Below are 16,753 nucleotides of genomic sequence, written 5' to 3'. Positions count from 1 at the left end.
AAAAATACGTCAACAGTGCCAAGGCTGAGAAGCCCTGGGCTATACCAGAGACTGTAGGTGAAAAACCTGCCAAAACCCATCCTGACAACTCGGATGCAGCTCCTGGTACAGAGGCTAGGGATGGATGACCATTTTCATGGTCCCAGAAGTTTGGCTCCTGTGGCACACTTTCCCCTCCCCCCACAGCCCCTGTGGTCCATTTGCATAACCACAAGATGTAAAGACAAATCCAAGTTCTTAGAGGAGCCAGTCTTGTACTTTGCTATGACTTCTGCTAAAAGTATTTCAAGGGAAGTGGCTGGAATTAAAAGTAAAAACTAGGTTTGGGCATTATCAGCTTATTATCCATACTAACTCACCACTTCTCATCACACATGGTCAAAGAAGGATTGTGTTTGCAGCAGAAACTCACAGATCTTTAGTCTTCCTACATTTGAGAGTCTGTAAACAGGTGGGCCCAGGAGGAAGGCCTGGCTGTCAAGACAGAGCTGAGCTTCTGTTTTGGTGGAAAAGGAAGTTCTTAAGTGTCTGCAATTCAGCCTAAGAAAAGGATGCAGACTTTACTAATGTGAGAACGAATCGGCACAGCTCCTCAATTAAAGTATGAGACCACAGCATTTGTCCAATGATAAGTTAAATTAAAGCATGTTTGTCACTGACCTAGGCTCTAACTGAAGGTGAAGTGAATGGGCCATAGAGGGCAGGAGTTAGGAGAATCAAGTCAGACCTCATGTCTATGCAAGAGAAAACTGGCTGAAGGGGAGAAGCAGCAACAAGCGGAGCCCCCACATGCCTGGGGCCCCGGGGGGCACCCAAACCACAGCAGCTGATCCGGGTTTCCTCCGGCAGCGGAGCCTTCACCACAGACTGACTGATGTCATTTGTTCTAATCACTGTTATGAATGGTCCAATTCTACACTTCCTGGAACTCACTGCAGGAGACAGAGCACAGGTCAGGAACATGTTCATTTTTACACATTCTGAAAGTGTTTCTGAAAAACTGGCAAATACAATAGAGGTTCTCTGTGCTGGGGTACCTAGAGGCTAAGTGGAGAAACTGAAGGCATTCATACCTTGCAGATCCTTAATACCGAAATTAAACACAGGACAGACACACAGACTCACACACACCAGTGCACCTTCCCTCAAAAAAACACTGGGTGTTTTTTTGGCAGCAACCCTGAAGGGCCTGCATACATGCACGTGCTCGCAGACACACACACAACATGCTTCCACCCAGTTCCCTCAGGATTAGAGGAGACCTGGCTTGGAGTTGAACAGACCTAAGTTTGAATGCTGTCTAGACACTTATTAGCTGCTTAATTCACTTTTAATGAGTAACCATTTTGACCATTTTAAGCATCCATTTCCTCATTTGCAAAATGGTGATAACAGTAACTCACTGATAAGGCTCTACCATGTTACTCAAGAGCTTGGGCAACCCACCTGCTGTGCTGTCCTCTCATGTGTCTTGGTACGTGCACCTAGTAGCTCTCTCCGTCCAACACTCCCTCCCTCCCCTGCTTTAACTGGCTAAATCCAAATCATTTGTCAACCTTCATCGTCACATGACCCAAGAAGATTGCCTTGATATCACCATTCCCAACACTGGCAGGTGCAAGGTACTCGCTCTGTTCCTCCTCCTTCAATGATAGCCCCCTACTGCACCCGAAGTACCACTCTGCTCTGTCTCCCCTACCCTGGGGTCTTCCTGTGGCTGATGTACCGCCACAGTGCCTGGTAAACATGCTCTGATGCATTGATTTAGCAAGCAAATTAACAAAAGTTCTTGGCAAAGAAAGGAAGACCTGATATATACAAGAGGCAAAGGCTACAACGTACCTTAAGAACAGAAGAGTTCATCAAGAGGAAATCAAGACCAACCACTACTGCAGGGAGGCCAGGAGACAGAACAACTGAGGAAAGGGCAACACATTTAGAAACAGGGTCCCCGGCAGCCTTTGAGAAGTGTGGTGAGTGCCAAACATTAAATGTTCAGGGTGATGAAGAAAAAGATAAGTGGGGCTCATTCTTTCAGGTGAAAAAAAAAGTAAGACTCTGGCTGGCTGAGCCTAGAGAGCGCACTGGCCAGACAGAGGCCCCGGGGAGAGCAGGGAGGGGGTCAGATAGCCACTATGAGAATCTGAGAGGCAGCCAAGTAGCAAACAGGTTTCCGAGAAGCAAGGGGGTGAGGGTGGTCAGTTACAGAGGAAAAACAGTAGCACCTGTGAAAGCAACTGGCATGCTTATGACTTCCCCTTGAACAGGTCTATGACCCAGAAGCAAGACACTGCTTACACAGCCCTAAGGAGTCACAATGTTGGGAAAGAGGCGGGATCAAGAGTCAGGATGTAAGAAATTTTAAAATACGGAACCACCATGGAATAAGAAAGGCCAGGAGCCTAATGACAGACTTAGAATTAATACTATTCAATAGTATAAAATATTTTTAAATATAAAATGTGATAAAGCATTTAATAACATAAAATATCACAAACTATGACTGCAAGACTGAACAAGTATGTAGCCCATACATAAATCCCCTTTCTATTCAACCTATTATGACTGCTCTGGAAACCATCTAGGATACCCTATGCTGGTACCAAAAAGAGAAGACAAAAGCCACACATTACAACAAGGAAGGGGAAAGCAGTAATAAGAAAATGGCTTTAGTAAGTTTGGAAAGGTACACAACGACCACACGCATCTACAAAACAAATATTTATCTCATACGAGAAGATCTGGGGTGCCCTGGATTAAAGCCGTTCCTGTCTGGAATGTACAGAGAGGGGAGGAAACATCCGACTGTCAGTGTGTAAGTACAGAACAAAGATCAGGAAGGAAAACGCTCATCATGGGTGAAAACTGATTAAAGAGAGATTTGAAAACAATCCATTCTCCATAGACATTTTTTCTAATTATGAAATATTTCAAGTACACAAAATACAGAAGTTAATGTTGGTAACACCAATGCACCCAGTCACCCAGTGTTAATTGACAGTAATATTTAAGCCTAGTCGTTTCAGAACTGAAGAGACGAAACACCACAAATACAGCTCAGGCCCCACCACCCCATGCCCTCCCTTGCTCCTTCTTCCCTCTCTCTGAGTAAGCACCATCCTGAAGTTAGACTATCTCATGCCTGACCAGGTCATGCTCAGTACTGCCCTGCATCACATACACTATTATACCACAGAGAACTGAATCTCTTTGTTTTTAAGGAGAGTTTCATGACCTTTCAGGAATAGTCGGGGTAAATCTAAGATGCTATTTATCACTGTTCTCCGTAAAGTATCTATTTACATTTCCAGACCAGAAGGATGAGATTATTATGATGCGATCAATAATGAATCAACTTTAAGAGTCTAGATTTCAGGCTACCTATAATGTAACTTCTCGTACCTGAAGTCCCAACTACAGCAAAAAGAGAATTTTTTTTAACCCCCCTCACCAAATATTTATTAAATGTCCCTTGTGTACACGGTCTTAAAAAAAAATTAGCTAGTCAAAGAGTAGTCACTGGGCTGGAGGCATCACCATTTACACCCAACTGCAGACCTATGGAATCTGAGTCTTCATTTCAGCAAAAGCCCCAGGAAATGTGTATACACATGAGAGTCTGAAAAAGAGCTGGCCTAAAGAATTCAGAAAGGTGACAACCTAGACCAAAACAGAACCAAATCCAACCACCATTCTGACAAACCCATCCTCTTCCTATCAGACAATACTGCTTTCAGGTGTTATCTCTGCAAAGTCCAAGCTTAAGTGTCGTTAGATCAGCAGTTATCAACCAGGGGCAACTTGGCCTTCCAGAGGACATTTCTGTCATAACTTGGGGAGATGATACTATTGGCATCTAATAGTTAGAAGCCAAGGATGTGGCTAAACATCCAACAATGCAGAGGACAGTCCTCCACAACAAATAATTATCTGGCCCAAAATGCCAATGGTGCAAAGGTTTGAAAAAAAAAATCAAAAAACACAAAAAAAACCCGCCTATGATTTCCTGGCTAAAATGGTCAATTGTTAACTTCAGTAATTTAATGAACTGATTTGAGTGTCCAAATCCATTAAATAAACAAACAAATAACTAAAAACACTTCATGCCCAACCTTCTCAAATAAAGAGTTTGTAAGTTTCCCACAAGGGTTTACATCAAATCAGTAATTAATAGTGACAACCAAAACGAAGTAACAAACGCACAAGTTGAAATATTTCACAATAATAAAAGATGAGTTTAAAAAGTAAGTACACTGCTACCATACATACTTCTCCTATAAAAACATTCTGGTGTTCGTTTAGCCTGATTAATTCTCCATTTTTCTCCTACAGTACAGGATCATTAGTGAAGAAACACTCTGGCCACTTCAAGATGACAAGCACTCACTGGGCTAAATTACTTCACTGAAAGGAAACCTCATATTAGACAGAACTTTTCAAAAGGTAATTGAAAAAATCCTTTAGTATTATCGAGAGCTTTGTTAATGTCATCAAAATGTTGTGAAGGAATAATTTCTCTTCTTCAGAGAAAGTAGAATTCCAGCACATAATGAGAAGAGTGGAAGGTGGTCCACATATAAGAGAAAAATGGGTCACCATGTGTAATTACACAGAAGATGAGTAGTGAACTCAGCATGTTCTTATTAAGATAAATGTATTTCTGGAGTGAGCAGTGCTTTGCACGGTCCGGCATCAACTAAATTCTACCCAGAGAGAGCCCTGAGGTGATATGTAATACTCCACAACTTGAAGACACTAACGCATCACCATCCTGAGACCTAACATTTCACTAGGGACTAGAGCACCCACTATCTAGATTACAGTGAAAACTAGCCATTCATATTCTAGCTGTGCAAAAAAAATGAGAGAGAGCAATTCACAGGTTCCTATTACACTTCAACAGTCTTCTGGTCTCACAAATCCCATTCCACCCTATTCTTTAATTATGTGACCAAAGACCCAAAGTGACAGTTTATACAGACTAAATAAAACATTTTATGTTGTTTCATTCTCCTTTACCTGGATTTGTGGAACAAGGGAGATTTTCACCTAAGAGAAGCTAAAGCCTTATACTGTTAAGTGTCCCTTTTTTTAAAAAAAAAAAGTTTGCCACATGTTGAAATCTTTCTTAAATGTGGTTTCAGGAATTTAGGGAGCTTTGCTTATGTTCCCTGAAGCCTCAAGGTTAACATAATGAGCATTTTCACTACAGAAATTCAGAGGTAACCTCAGGTAACTTCCCTGGGCAGAGCTGGCTACACTTCCAAAAACTGGCATGCACTTTTTCGGTAGAGCATCATCTAGGGGTGCCTTTCCTCTTTCTTTCTCCCCCTTTGCCTGTCTCATCTTTAACAGGGTAGGACAGACTGCTTAGAAACAGTAAATCAGCTGAGAGCCTGGGAAAGGGAACAGAGGGTTGTTGGCCAACACCGAGACATTCTTTCTGATTTATTTGGTTCTTATTTATTTTTATGTTATTGTATAAAATCAGCATCAGTATGTGACTATTTCCTCCATCTGTGAAATGATTTGAAGTTTCAGTAGGTCTCTTTATCAGGATATTAAATCACCTCTATACTAAAGATAAGGAGAGGAAACTGGGCAGATGTTACAAGGTCAAAGCGATACAGGTCTCTGTTACCTGGTCCTATTTATCATCTAACACACATTCCTGCCTTTTGGTCTCAATATATAAGTGGCCTCCCTCGCTGAGATGCCTTCCGAGAGTTCCTTTTTCACACATCGAGAACTATCACTGTAGAAAAGGCTGCTGCACTGAGACTCCAAGTACAGTGAATTGTGTACCCAGAGGACGCAGTGCCCCGCCATCAACACCACTGCTAAAGGACAGACAGACCTGAGAGTTTGAAAATTACCATCTAAATCGTCTCGGATTTACCTTCAGCTCATTACTCATGTAGAATGTCCCTTTAATTCACCTCCACTGTTCCAACCAGACAGCAGCACAGGCACCAGTGGTGCCCTGCTTCTTCCCCCAACCAATGCGTCTCAAATGTTTCCATCCTAAAACGGAGACTCTTATCTGCGATTGTTTAAAAGCAGGCTAAAACAGCAAGCAGATGTTTGGTGAGAAAGACCCATGCAAACCTTGAGTATTCAGTTCACTTCAGAAGTCGCTCCTGCGACAGAAGTTTGCCTGGGTCAGCCAGCCCCTTCCACCAACCTCACAGTGAGCAGGGAGGAGGCATGATGTGCATCGCAAGGGCGTGTACGCTCAGATTCTTGACACTCTGAGGACTCAGAGAACGTGGTTCTGGACCCATGGTGTCAGGCTACATGCAGAAATACTGCAGTTCAAGAGGGCTTAAGTCACAACTCTGAGAAAATGTCTTTATACAGATTTCTAGAAGCAAAGGAAAGAAATTATGGCTCTCACTAAATCATTTCTGGAAATTCTACACTATTACTGAAGATAGTCTTTTTTTTTTTTTAATAAGTTGTTGTGCTTTTTTTTCATGGAGGTACTAGGGATTGAACCCAGGACCTTGTGCATGCTAAGCACATGCTCTACCACTGAGCTATACCCTCCCACCCTTAGATGGTGCCTTCTATAATTTTTCTATGAGGAGAGAAATTTGGTACTCACCAAATCATTTCTAGAAATTATTATTTCACTATGTAATTATATAGCTAATATCTCTCTCTGCTTTAAAATGTACTGACATCCAACATTTTTTTCAATTTTAAATTTTAAATTCCAGTGAACCCAACAATTACTGAATATGTATCACGTGCACCACACCACACTGACTGAAGGGCTGAGTCCCCAGCACTGGGACCCCGGGAGCATTCTCTCAAGCTCTGGGAGACGGGCTCTTAGACTAAGCTGCACCTGACTATCAGGGGACAAGACCAATTGTTTACTAGACACAGCCTCTCTGCCACCATGGACAGTTAAAAACAGAAAATGTGACCCCTTCACTTATCATTGAAAATATGAAGCAGGCCACAGAAGACCTACAAAGAAGCAAGCTAACTACAAACCCTTTATGATCAGAGCCAAGTGTGCAGGGGCTAAGATTTCCTTCCAAAAGTTCAAGGACTGGCAAAATTGAGCAGCTAGAAATAGTTCTAGTTTTGCCAAATGCACGCAGGAAGAGTACACAGAAGCAAGATACTGTGTGAAAAGTAGCACACAAAGTTTGAGTGTATGTTTTTTTTTAATTTGCAATGAGACCAAATTTCACATTCCACATTTCCAAATTCTACTTTCTCACACTTCCTTAATTTCACTGACAGAGCCCTTCACTGACTGCATATAAAGCACCATGCTTGGCACCAGAAATACAAAGAACAAGATATTATACTCTCTGTCCTCAAGGAACCCACTGTCCTCCACAATCTTTCCTTTCCATGATCCCTGACTAGATGTAAAGTTCTTAAGAGCAGGGATTCATGTCCTGTATTCTCAGACTGCATATTAAATAAATGCATATCACAAATAAATAAATAAAAATTACTTATTTGTGAAATAAATAATTTCACAAATACTTTAAATATCTAATGTCCTAAATATAATACTAGGAATATAACGGTAAAAAATAATAATAATAATAATAATGACATGGTCTCCCTCCTCTGAAGGAGCTTACAGTAGCAGAAGAATCAAAAAACAGAGAGATGAGTGTTGTGGTAGGGAAGGAACTGTGAGCACACACATAAGGGACCTCACACCCAATCCACCCCAAGCAAGGCTGGGAAGAGCGAAGTTTCTGAGAGAAAGAGGCATCCAAGCTGAGGCCTCAAGGATGAAGAGAAGTTAGCCAGCCAAGAAGGTAGCAGAAGAAAGTTAGTGCAAAGGTTCAAGGTGAGAGAAATCATGGAACCTACAAGGAGGCAGAAGAGTCCAGACCAGTGGGAACTCATAGCTGGAGGTGGAATCAGTAGGGATCAGACCAAGAAGGGACGTCTGGTAGCTCAGGGTTAAAGAGTTGCACTGTATCCTGAGGACGAGGACCGGACCGCTGAAGGGTTAAGCAGGTTGTTAACATTACATATAAGATGGGCAATAAATGTTTTCTTTGATACATCAAATAACCTTCCAGAAAAGTTCTAATCTTCCTTGAGCCCTAAATCATTATGTCCAACATCAGTGAAGAACATACAGGGGGAGGGTACAGCTCAAGTGGTAGAGTGCATGCTTAGCACACACACGGTCCTGGGTTCCATCTCCAGTAGCACTTCTGAAATTAAATAAATAACCCTAATTACTGTCTCCCCCCCCAAAAAAAAAGAAAAAAAGGAGAAAAGAATACACATAATTCTCTAATGAAGGAAGGTTCTGGGTAATTAATACCTAGGGCAGCACTGTCCAATAAAAGTGTGATGCAAGCCACCTATGCAATTTTAAATTTTCTAGTGCTCATCTTCTTAAAAATGCAAAATTAAGTGAAATTAAAATTAAAAACATAATTTAATGGAATATTCCTAAAATATTATTTCAACATGTAATCAATATTAAAAATATTGAGATATTTTACATTCTTTTTTTCACCCTAAGTCTGTGAAATTCAGTGTGCATCTTACGTCACATCTCAGTCTGGACTGGCCCTGCCTCGGGTGCTCTTTGGCCACTCATGGCTAGGGGCCGCCGCGCGGGGCAGTGGAGATCTAGAATGCACCCTGGGGAGCATTTCTCAGAATACTTAAGGTACTTTCATCATTTGCGTTTGTTTCCTAATTTATCAAAATAATACAAATCAGGTTTTAAATGAAAAAAAAAAACACAGAATGTCTCAATTTTGAAAGACACCCATATTCCTATACTGAAAGTACCAGTCTCATTCAGACGTGTATGCTGGTAAGGCACTTCGGAGTTTTACAGGAACCCTTATCATTTTAGGGAAATGCTGGTCTCCATTATTACCTCAGTTCTCAGACTGTCCCACTTCTCAAATTTTTCTTCCTTGTCATCTGTCACCTCTATTCTTCCCTTTTCAAAAGGAAGGAAAGGGAGAAGGGACGAGGGAGGGGGGGAGGGGAGGGGAGGGTACCTAGCAAACATACAGCAAGAACTTAGTTTCAAGAACTTGGTGGCCTCAGGTCTATTTACTGCCCTTTGCTATCACCTGGCAAATGACTCAGAGGCCCTGAGTGTCCTGCTCACCTACTTGCCTCACCTTCCAGGTCTCACCTTTGGACATTACAATGACGAATGCCACCACCACCAGCCAGCCCCTAGAGGGCTCCTGTCCCCAGAACACCCTCATAACCCAGCAAATCATCCCCGGGCTCTACTTCGTGGTCTTCGTGGCCGGGGTCCTGCTCAACGGCGTGTCGGGGTGGGTGTTCCTCTCCGTGCCCAGCTCCAAAAGTTTCATCGTCTATCTCAAGAACATCGTCGTGGCCGACTTTCTGATGAGCCTGACGTTCCCCTTCAAGATTCTGGGCGACTCGGGCCTGGGCCCCTGGCAGCTGAACGTGTTCGTGTGCAGGGTTTCTGCCGTGCTTTTCTACATCAACATGTACGTCAGCATCATGTTCTTTGGGCTCATCGGCTTCGACAGGTATTATAAAATTGTGAAGCCTCTCCTGACATCCTTCATCCAGTCGGTGAACAACAGCAAACTCCTGTCGGTGCTGGTGTGGGCGCTCACGCTCCTGCTCGCCGTCCCCAACATGATCCTGACCAACCAGAGCGTCAAGGAGGTCACGCGGATAAAATGTGTGGACCTTAAAAACGAACTGGGCCTCAAGTGGCACAAAGCCTCAAACTACATCTTTATAGGCATCTTCTGGATTGTGTTCCTTTCGTTAATCATTTTTTACACTGCTATCACGAGGAAAATCTTTAAGTCCCACCTTAAGTCCAAAAAGAATTCCGTCTCAGTCAAGAAGAAATCCAGCCGCAATATATTCAGCATCATGCTCGTATTTTTTGTCTGTTTTGTCCCTTACCACGTTGCTAGAGTCCCCTACACGCGGAGCCAGACAGAAACCCATTTTAGCTGCCAGTCCAAAGAAATCCTTCTCTACGTGAAAGAATTCTCCCTGCTACTGTCAGCTGCAAACATATGCCTGGACCCCATTATTTATTTCTTTCTATGCCAGCCATTTAGAGAAATCTTATGTAAGAAATTACACATCCCATTAAAAGTTCAGCATGACTCAGAAACTTCCAAAACCAGAAGGGGAAATATAACGCAAGAAAGCACAGACACTTTGTGAAATCCCACGGTTTTTCAAATAAAATCTGGGCATACATATTGTAAACTTCTATTACATAATTAAAAAGCGGATAAGAAGCATATCCATGATAATAAGTATCATCTCTAGGCATTACTAACCAATTTACTACAGTAATAAAATTAAAATGTAAGTTTCCATGCTTTTTTTTTTGTAACATCAAGGAAAAAATAATATGTTATTCAGTCTCATCCCATCAAAATAGAAGGTTTAAATTTGTAATCAATAATCTGGTCAGTTAATATAGAACTTTAAATAGCAAAGAAAATAGGACGCAATCAAGACAATTCACAGGTGCATCTCCCTTCTCTAAACACAAGAATTAAGTTAGCAAGGTATGCAACTTTTTTCAACAGGGTCATTAAAGACCACCTTAAAAGAAGGCACAGTTTGATAAAGGATTAGAGGCCTGCTTGTAGTTAAAAAAAAAAAAAAAGGTCAAGTTTTCTCTGATTTGAAGAAGCAGGATAAGTAGACACCCAAAAAATTACTTAAGAAATCCCCCATTAGTATCTCAAAGGAAAGTAGATAGAAATTCTGTATATTGTGGTAAAAAATACAAATTTTTTCTCTGATAGCATTTTGGAGACAAGATACATTTTAAATATGTTTTATATGAAGTTTAGTTAAACCACGTAGTAAGCCTGGGATTCTGGTGTTAGAATATGTTTAAGCCAACTCTACAGAGAGGATCTAGATATTGGCACAGACTGCCAGCAGCCTGCCCTGTTCAGTGGTGTACAAAAAATACAGGTTGACTGAGAAAAGACACACACAAATACCCCAGGCTGGCAACATACATTATTACTCTCTAGGAGTGGAGAAAAGTAGTTTTCTTTTCTTAGAAAGCAACTGGACTTAATAAAAAGAAAATCTAAAATTTACAATAGTGAGTGAGAAATTACACATAAAATGAAAATTTACACATCACATTTTCTGAAAAGCAAAAAAATTTTATGTGTGCAGATATGGAATATGGTTGCTGGCTTGTGAGTCATCAAAACTAAATTCTTTCTCTGCTATTAACTGGCTAGAAGACATTCAGCCCATCATTCAAGTGGTCTCCTAAAGTAATTTTGTAAGTCATGTTTATATGTACTTCAAGCTTTGTCATATATATATATACTAATAAAAAACATATTTTTAAAATAATGTCAATTTTTTTCTTAATAGTCAAGATACCAAACAACACTATCAGATTTCCTCATAGTCAGGACATGCATAATTTCTTTATACACTCAGTTGTACATATTAACAGAAGACACAGGAACCAGAGGAACACACAGGAAGAAGTTACAGAGAATTTTTAAAATCCTATTTACCACTGACTTTTCAGTGGTATTTAAATAAGTATTTCATAAGTTCTCGAACCTCATCGGATTTTAGGCAAAACTCAGAAAACATATCTCAAACTGAAGAAGAACTGGGAAGGTGTCCACACTTTGTCTCCACCTTCCACCCTAGTACAAGCTCCCTGCTCCCAGCTCTGGATCAAATATCCTCTCCTATAAAGGACAAAAGCACCAACCCATGATAAACGTGCCTAGCAAAACTAAGCTTGCTACAGCATTTGTTTGGCTAAATGTATTTGCCAAAGAAAGTAGCTGTGTTTATTCAGTTTCTATTGGCCAGGACAAATTAGCAAATACTGTTGTTTTATATGCCCCCTACTGGGTCACGGGAGAAAAAGAAAGTATAAAAGAAGATGAGAAACACCAAGTAATGACTGTGTAATCATTGTGCCAAAGCCAATCAGAAATGTGAAAGACAAGATTTTTCAGGAAAAAAAACATGCAATGACAATAAGGACATTGTGAAACAAGAGTTAAGTAACAGATACTGCAAATTAGAGCTTTTAAGGTAAAAGATCTATACTTAGAAAACTGTAAGACACTGAAGATGTCACCAACAAATGGAAGACATATGGTACTTACAAACTGGAAGACTTAATATTGTTAAAATGATCATACTACCCAATGCTATCTACAGGCTCAATGCAATCCCTACTAAAATATCAATGGCATTTTTCACTGAATGAGAACAAATAATTCTCAAATTTGTAGGAAACACAAAAGGCCGAAACAACTTGAGAAAGAAGAACAAAGCTGGAGGTATCACATGCCCTGATTTCAAACTATACTACAAAGTTACAGTAATCAAAACAGGATGGTACTGGCAAAACAACAGACACACAGACCAATGGAACAGAATGGATGTTCAGAGATAAACCCATACTTATACAAACAACTAATCTATGACAAAGGAGGCAAGAATATACAATTGGGGAAAGACAGCCTCTTCAACAAATGTTGTTGATAAAAACTGAACAGCAATATGCAAATGAAAGAAACTGGACTACTTTCTTATACCATATACAAAAATAAACTCAAAATAGATTAAAGACTTAAAAGTAAGGCCTAAAAACCGTAAAACTCCTAGAAGAAAACATAAGCCGTATGCTCTTCGACATTGGTCTTAGCAATAAATTTTGTACATGTATCCTCAGAGAAGGGTAACAAAAGCAAAAATAAAAACAAATGGGACTACCTCAAACGAAAAAACTTTTATTCAGCAAAGGGAACTATCAACAAAGCAAAAAGGCCATCTACTGAATAGAAGAAGATATTTGCAAATAGTACATCTAATAAGGGGTTAATATCCAAAACATACAATGAACTCATATAGCTCAACATCAAAAAACCATGTGACTTGATTAAAAAAATGGACAGAAGACCTGAATAGACATTTTTCCAAAGACATACTGATAGCCAACAGGCACAAGAAAAGATGTTCAAATCACTAATTATCAGGAAAATGCAAGTCAAAACTACACTGAGATACCACTTCACACCTGTCAGAACAGCTGTCATCAAAAAGACAAGAAGTAACATGTATTAAAGATAATGGAGAACAGGGAACCCTCATGCACTGCTGGAGGGAATGTAGATTGGTACAATCACCATGGAAAACAGTATGGAGGCTCCTCAAAAAATTAAAATAGAACTACCATATGATCCAGCAATTCTACTTCTGGGTATTTTTTCCAAAGAAAACAAAATCACTAATTCAAAAGATACATGCATCCCTATGTTCATTGCAGCATTATTTATAATAGCCAAGATATGGAAGCAACCTGAGTGTCCATCAGTAGATGAATGGATAAAGAATACGCAAGATACACACACACGTATATACACAATGAAATATTACTCAGCCATGGAAAGGAATGAAATCTTCTTATTTGTAACAACGTGGATGGACTCAGAGAATATTATGCTAAGTGAAGTCAGAGAAAGACAAATACCGTATAGTTTCACTTTTATGTAAAATCTAAAAAACAAACAAACATAACAAATCAGAAACCTACTCGCAGATACAGAGAATAAACTGGTGGTTGCCAGAGGGGAGGAGGATGGGGCAGGGGAGAGGACAGTGTTGACAGTGAAATAGGTGAGGGAAATTAAGAGGTACAAACTTCCAGTTATAAAGCCAATTAAATCATACAGATGTAATATACAGCACGTAGAGTATAATCAATACTACTGTAATAATTTTGGTAACAGATAGTAACTAGACTTATCAAGGTGATCATCTTGTATAAAAATATTGAATCACTATGTTGTACACACGAAACTAACATGATATTGTAAGTTAATCATACTTCAATTAAAAAAAGAAAAAGAAAAAGTCAGATCAAGGTTACAAACAAATAAGATGAGCAGATGAAGGTTCATGGGTTTTAAGTGCTTTTGGCTCACTGAAGCTTAAGTGAGGATTTCCTTGCAATGAGTAGAATTTCCCTTCTGCCCTTTGTCACAAGGTCAAACCTCACAGTTTGCATAATGTAACCATTTGGGGTCTGCTTTTAACTTGGACCAGTGTGAGTCCTTCATGCAATAAACTGAAGAGAGCCTGCCCAAAAAAAAAAAAGATTACAAACAAATAAACCTTTGGATTTAACTTCTGAAGATCAGTGAGAGGAATTTCAGTAAGGTATTAGAGTTAGAAGCCAGATTATAAGGGGTTTATTCAAATAGTGAGAAGTTGGGTAAATAAGAGCAATGAATATAAGAAAATTTTTTAATGTTTTTGAAAATGAACTTTAAGGTTCAGGGCTACAACAAAAAATAAAGTAGTAGAGCAACAGCAGAGTGGATTAATCCAGAACTTCTCTGAGATCACAAGTACGATTTTTTTCTATTGTTTCATGGAATAATTTGTTTCCCTTTTGTAGTTAGTTTATAAATAAGGCTTGTAATGTATACTTGCTACAGCTAAAGTAATATAACACTTCATCACTTTTTAAAAGCAGTGCTACGAAATGGTTAAAGCATTCTGAAAAGCAGCATGTGGGAAAGGAAGACAACACTTTGTTAACGCGGCTCTTTTGGGGATGTCCTGTCACGAAGTGGTAATCCGCATGCCACTGGAATCTTCCAGAGTATAGGTGACCAAAAGGAAGAAGCAGCTTTTACTGTTAAAGACCACACAGCACCAGTTCTCTCCTACCCCAAATACACAAACCCTCAAGGCGCCCTTTACCCAAAAGGAAATCCCGTGTCGTTTTGGGCAGATATCTCTTATGTTTGTCATTTGTATGATAGCATCTCTTGATGTCAGAGACATTTTCTATTTTAATAAAAATGTCTTTCCCCCCCCTTTCTCTCCACCATCAGAGTACATAGGTAGCAGCACTAGGGTTCAGGACAGAGTGGAAAACTAATGGCACATGCTTCACTGACACCATCAAGCAGAAACAAAGCTTCATTAAAGGATGTTTTTAGAGTCTAGAGATTAATCTTTTAGGCAAAGTCAATGGATCAAGATTTTCTCATTTGTAGGTGACCAAAAAAACCCCAAAAAACTAAACTAAAATTGGGCTGATGCAATAAAAAGAGATGTACTGGCCGACAGACCTGTAGGGCCACAGTTGTGGGCATGGCTTCAGTCAAAGGGCTGAAGCAGTGGGGCCTCAGCTGATGTGACCAGGGCCGGGTTTGTACCCTTTCTCCAGCCACCTTCTGTAGTGTCAATTTCAACTCGTAGAAGGAAGCTGCCGGCTCTCCTTTTGTGGTAGCAAGACGAAAGGAACAAAATAAAAAGCAATCTAACCTATATCAAACAGCAAGGCAGCACTGAAGGCACAGGAAGCCAGTAACACCAAACTCGCCTCTCTTCCTGCCAAACCAGATCCTTTCCGCAGGGTCCCTTTCCAGGAATGAGACCACAGCCTGCTCCCCAGCCAGCCCCACACTGCAGCACAGTGATTTCACCCCTGCCGCGGTTCCCAACCGCCCTTCTTTTCCCAGCCCATTTCAGATCCTTACTGCCTCTCACCTAAAATGATTGCGACCATCCCCTAACTGGCTTCTTGTCTTCCCCTTTCTCCCCCAAGCCGACACACTCTGACACCTGCAGACTCACTCAGTACTGTGGAACTGGCAGGGCCTCTCCTCACACAATTTCCCTGAGCTCTCCACTGCTTCTAACTGAAGCACCCAAGACTGGCCAGATGGATCTGAGATCTGGTCCCAGCCTTTCCTCACACAGGCCCTGCACACACGCTCCACGCACCCAGACTGACGGAGTCCCCAGACACCCTCCCCACAGCCCAGTCACGTGCCTCTTCCCCCAAGGGCACCGCCACTCCCCTCACTTCTCAGAAGCGGCTCTCACCACCTCCGTCAGAAGACTGCACTTCCTGGACCCCCATGGGCTCTGACAAGCCAGGGCCCACCTACATTCTCCTCATCACCCCTTCTACGCTGCAACCTGCTAACGGCAACAAAAATGCCGTCTAGGATGGGAGCCTGGAATGCACCCTACAAAGTCAAGAAACATATGTTGCTAGAATTTTCTTATCCACTTGACCAAAACACAAGCAAAGGCAAGGGAGAATCTCTCCAAAAGCCTTCTCCTGGAAGGTAACAACAGAGTTCATAAAATGTGTCCTGCGCTTTGAAAACGTGTTACTCAGACTTCATAAGAAAAGACCATAACCACTCAAGGGGGGTGGGGGGAAATGAACTTCAGTGACTAAAAAGAAACAAGATAACCTTTAAAAGTTCTTTTTCAGGGACTTCCCCGTTATTGTTTTATAAGCAAGCATCAAACAGCACAGTCACACCTCCCAGATGAAGGTGAGATGGGCTGTATGCTGACTTGGTAACACTGCAGAGTCAACAAAAAGGCAAAAAACCAGAAGAACTGGCCAGGGGAGTGACAGGGCATAGACTCAGCCACCCTTACAACCAACTTCACATTCCAAGAATGTGCAAAACACCTCTGCCTTCAAAATATTTCCAAAATTCTACTATTTCAATAAAAGGGAAAATAGCAACCTCTGGGAAGCTATCTACACCTCACTTTAAAACAACTCTGTCTGATCATGTCTGTCACTCTCAGATTTGAAGCTAACAATGGAAAAAATGTCCTTGGACCAATCCAGGTGGGAAAGGGGATTACGCGCCTTAAAAAACTTTCAAACCACGAACCTAAAGCACAGTGGCTCCAGGGAGAAGGCTGACTTGGAGCCCACAAGCTGCTG

At 40.9% G+C, this 16,753-nt stretch overlaps 2 protein-coding genes across 12 annotated transcripts in view; one reads left to right on the top strand and one right to left on the bottom strand.

The window, feature by feature from the left end:
• P2RY14 (purinergic receptor P2Y14) overlaps positions 1–11,266 on the top strand; it is a 48,669-nt gene extending 37,403 nt beyond the window's left edge. For 2 of the 3 annotated variants that reach the window (XM_031678937.2, XM_072958736.1), the window contains exons 2-3: positions 4,333–4,443; positions 9,148–11,266. In XM_031678937.2, coding sequence (XP_031534797.1) covers positions 9,169–10,188 — 1,020 coding nt within the window. In that variant the 5' untranslated portion in view covers positions 4,333–4,443; positions 9,148–9,168 and the 3' untranslated portion in view covers positions 10,189–11,266. The remainder of the gene's footprint in view (positions 1–4,332; positions 4,444–9,147) is intronic. The other variant, XM_072958772.1, reaches the window with a different exon arrangement.
• MED12L (mediator complex subunit 12L) overlaps positions 1–16,753 on the bottom strand; it is a 295,438-nt gene that overhangs the window by 179,553 nt on the left and 99,132 nt on the right. The gene's annotated exons all lie outside the window — the stretch shown is intronic.

This window comes from Vicugna pacos, chromosome 1 (genome assembly GCF_048564905.1).
Source record: "Vicugna pacos chromosome 1, VicPac4, whole genome shotgun sequence".
NCBI lineage: Eukaryota > Metazoa > Chordata > Mammalia > Artiodactyla > Camelidae > Vicugna > Vicugna pacos.
The sequence above is the reverse complement of the archived record's forward strand: the minus strand, read 5'-3'. Positions and strand labels throughout refer to the sequence as shown.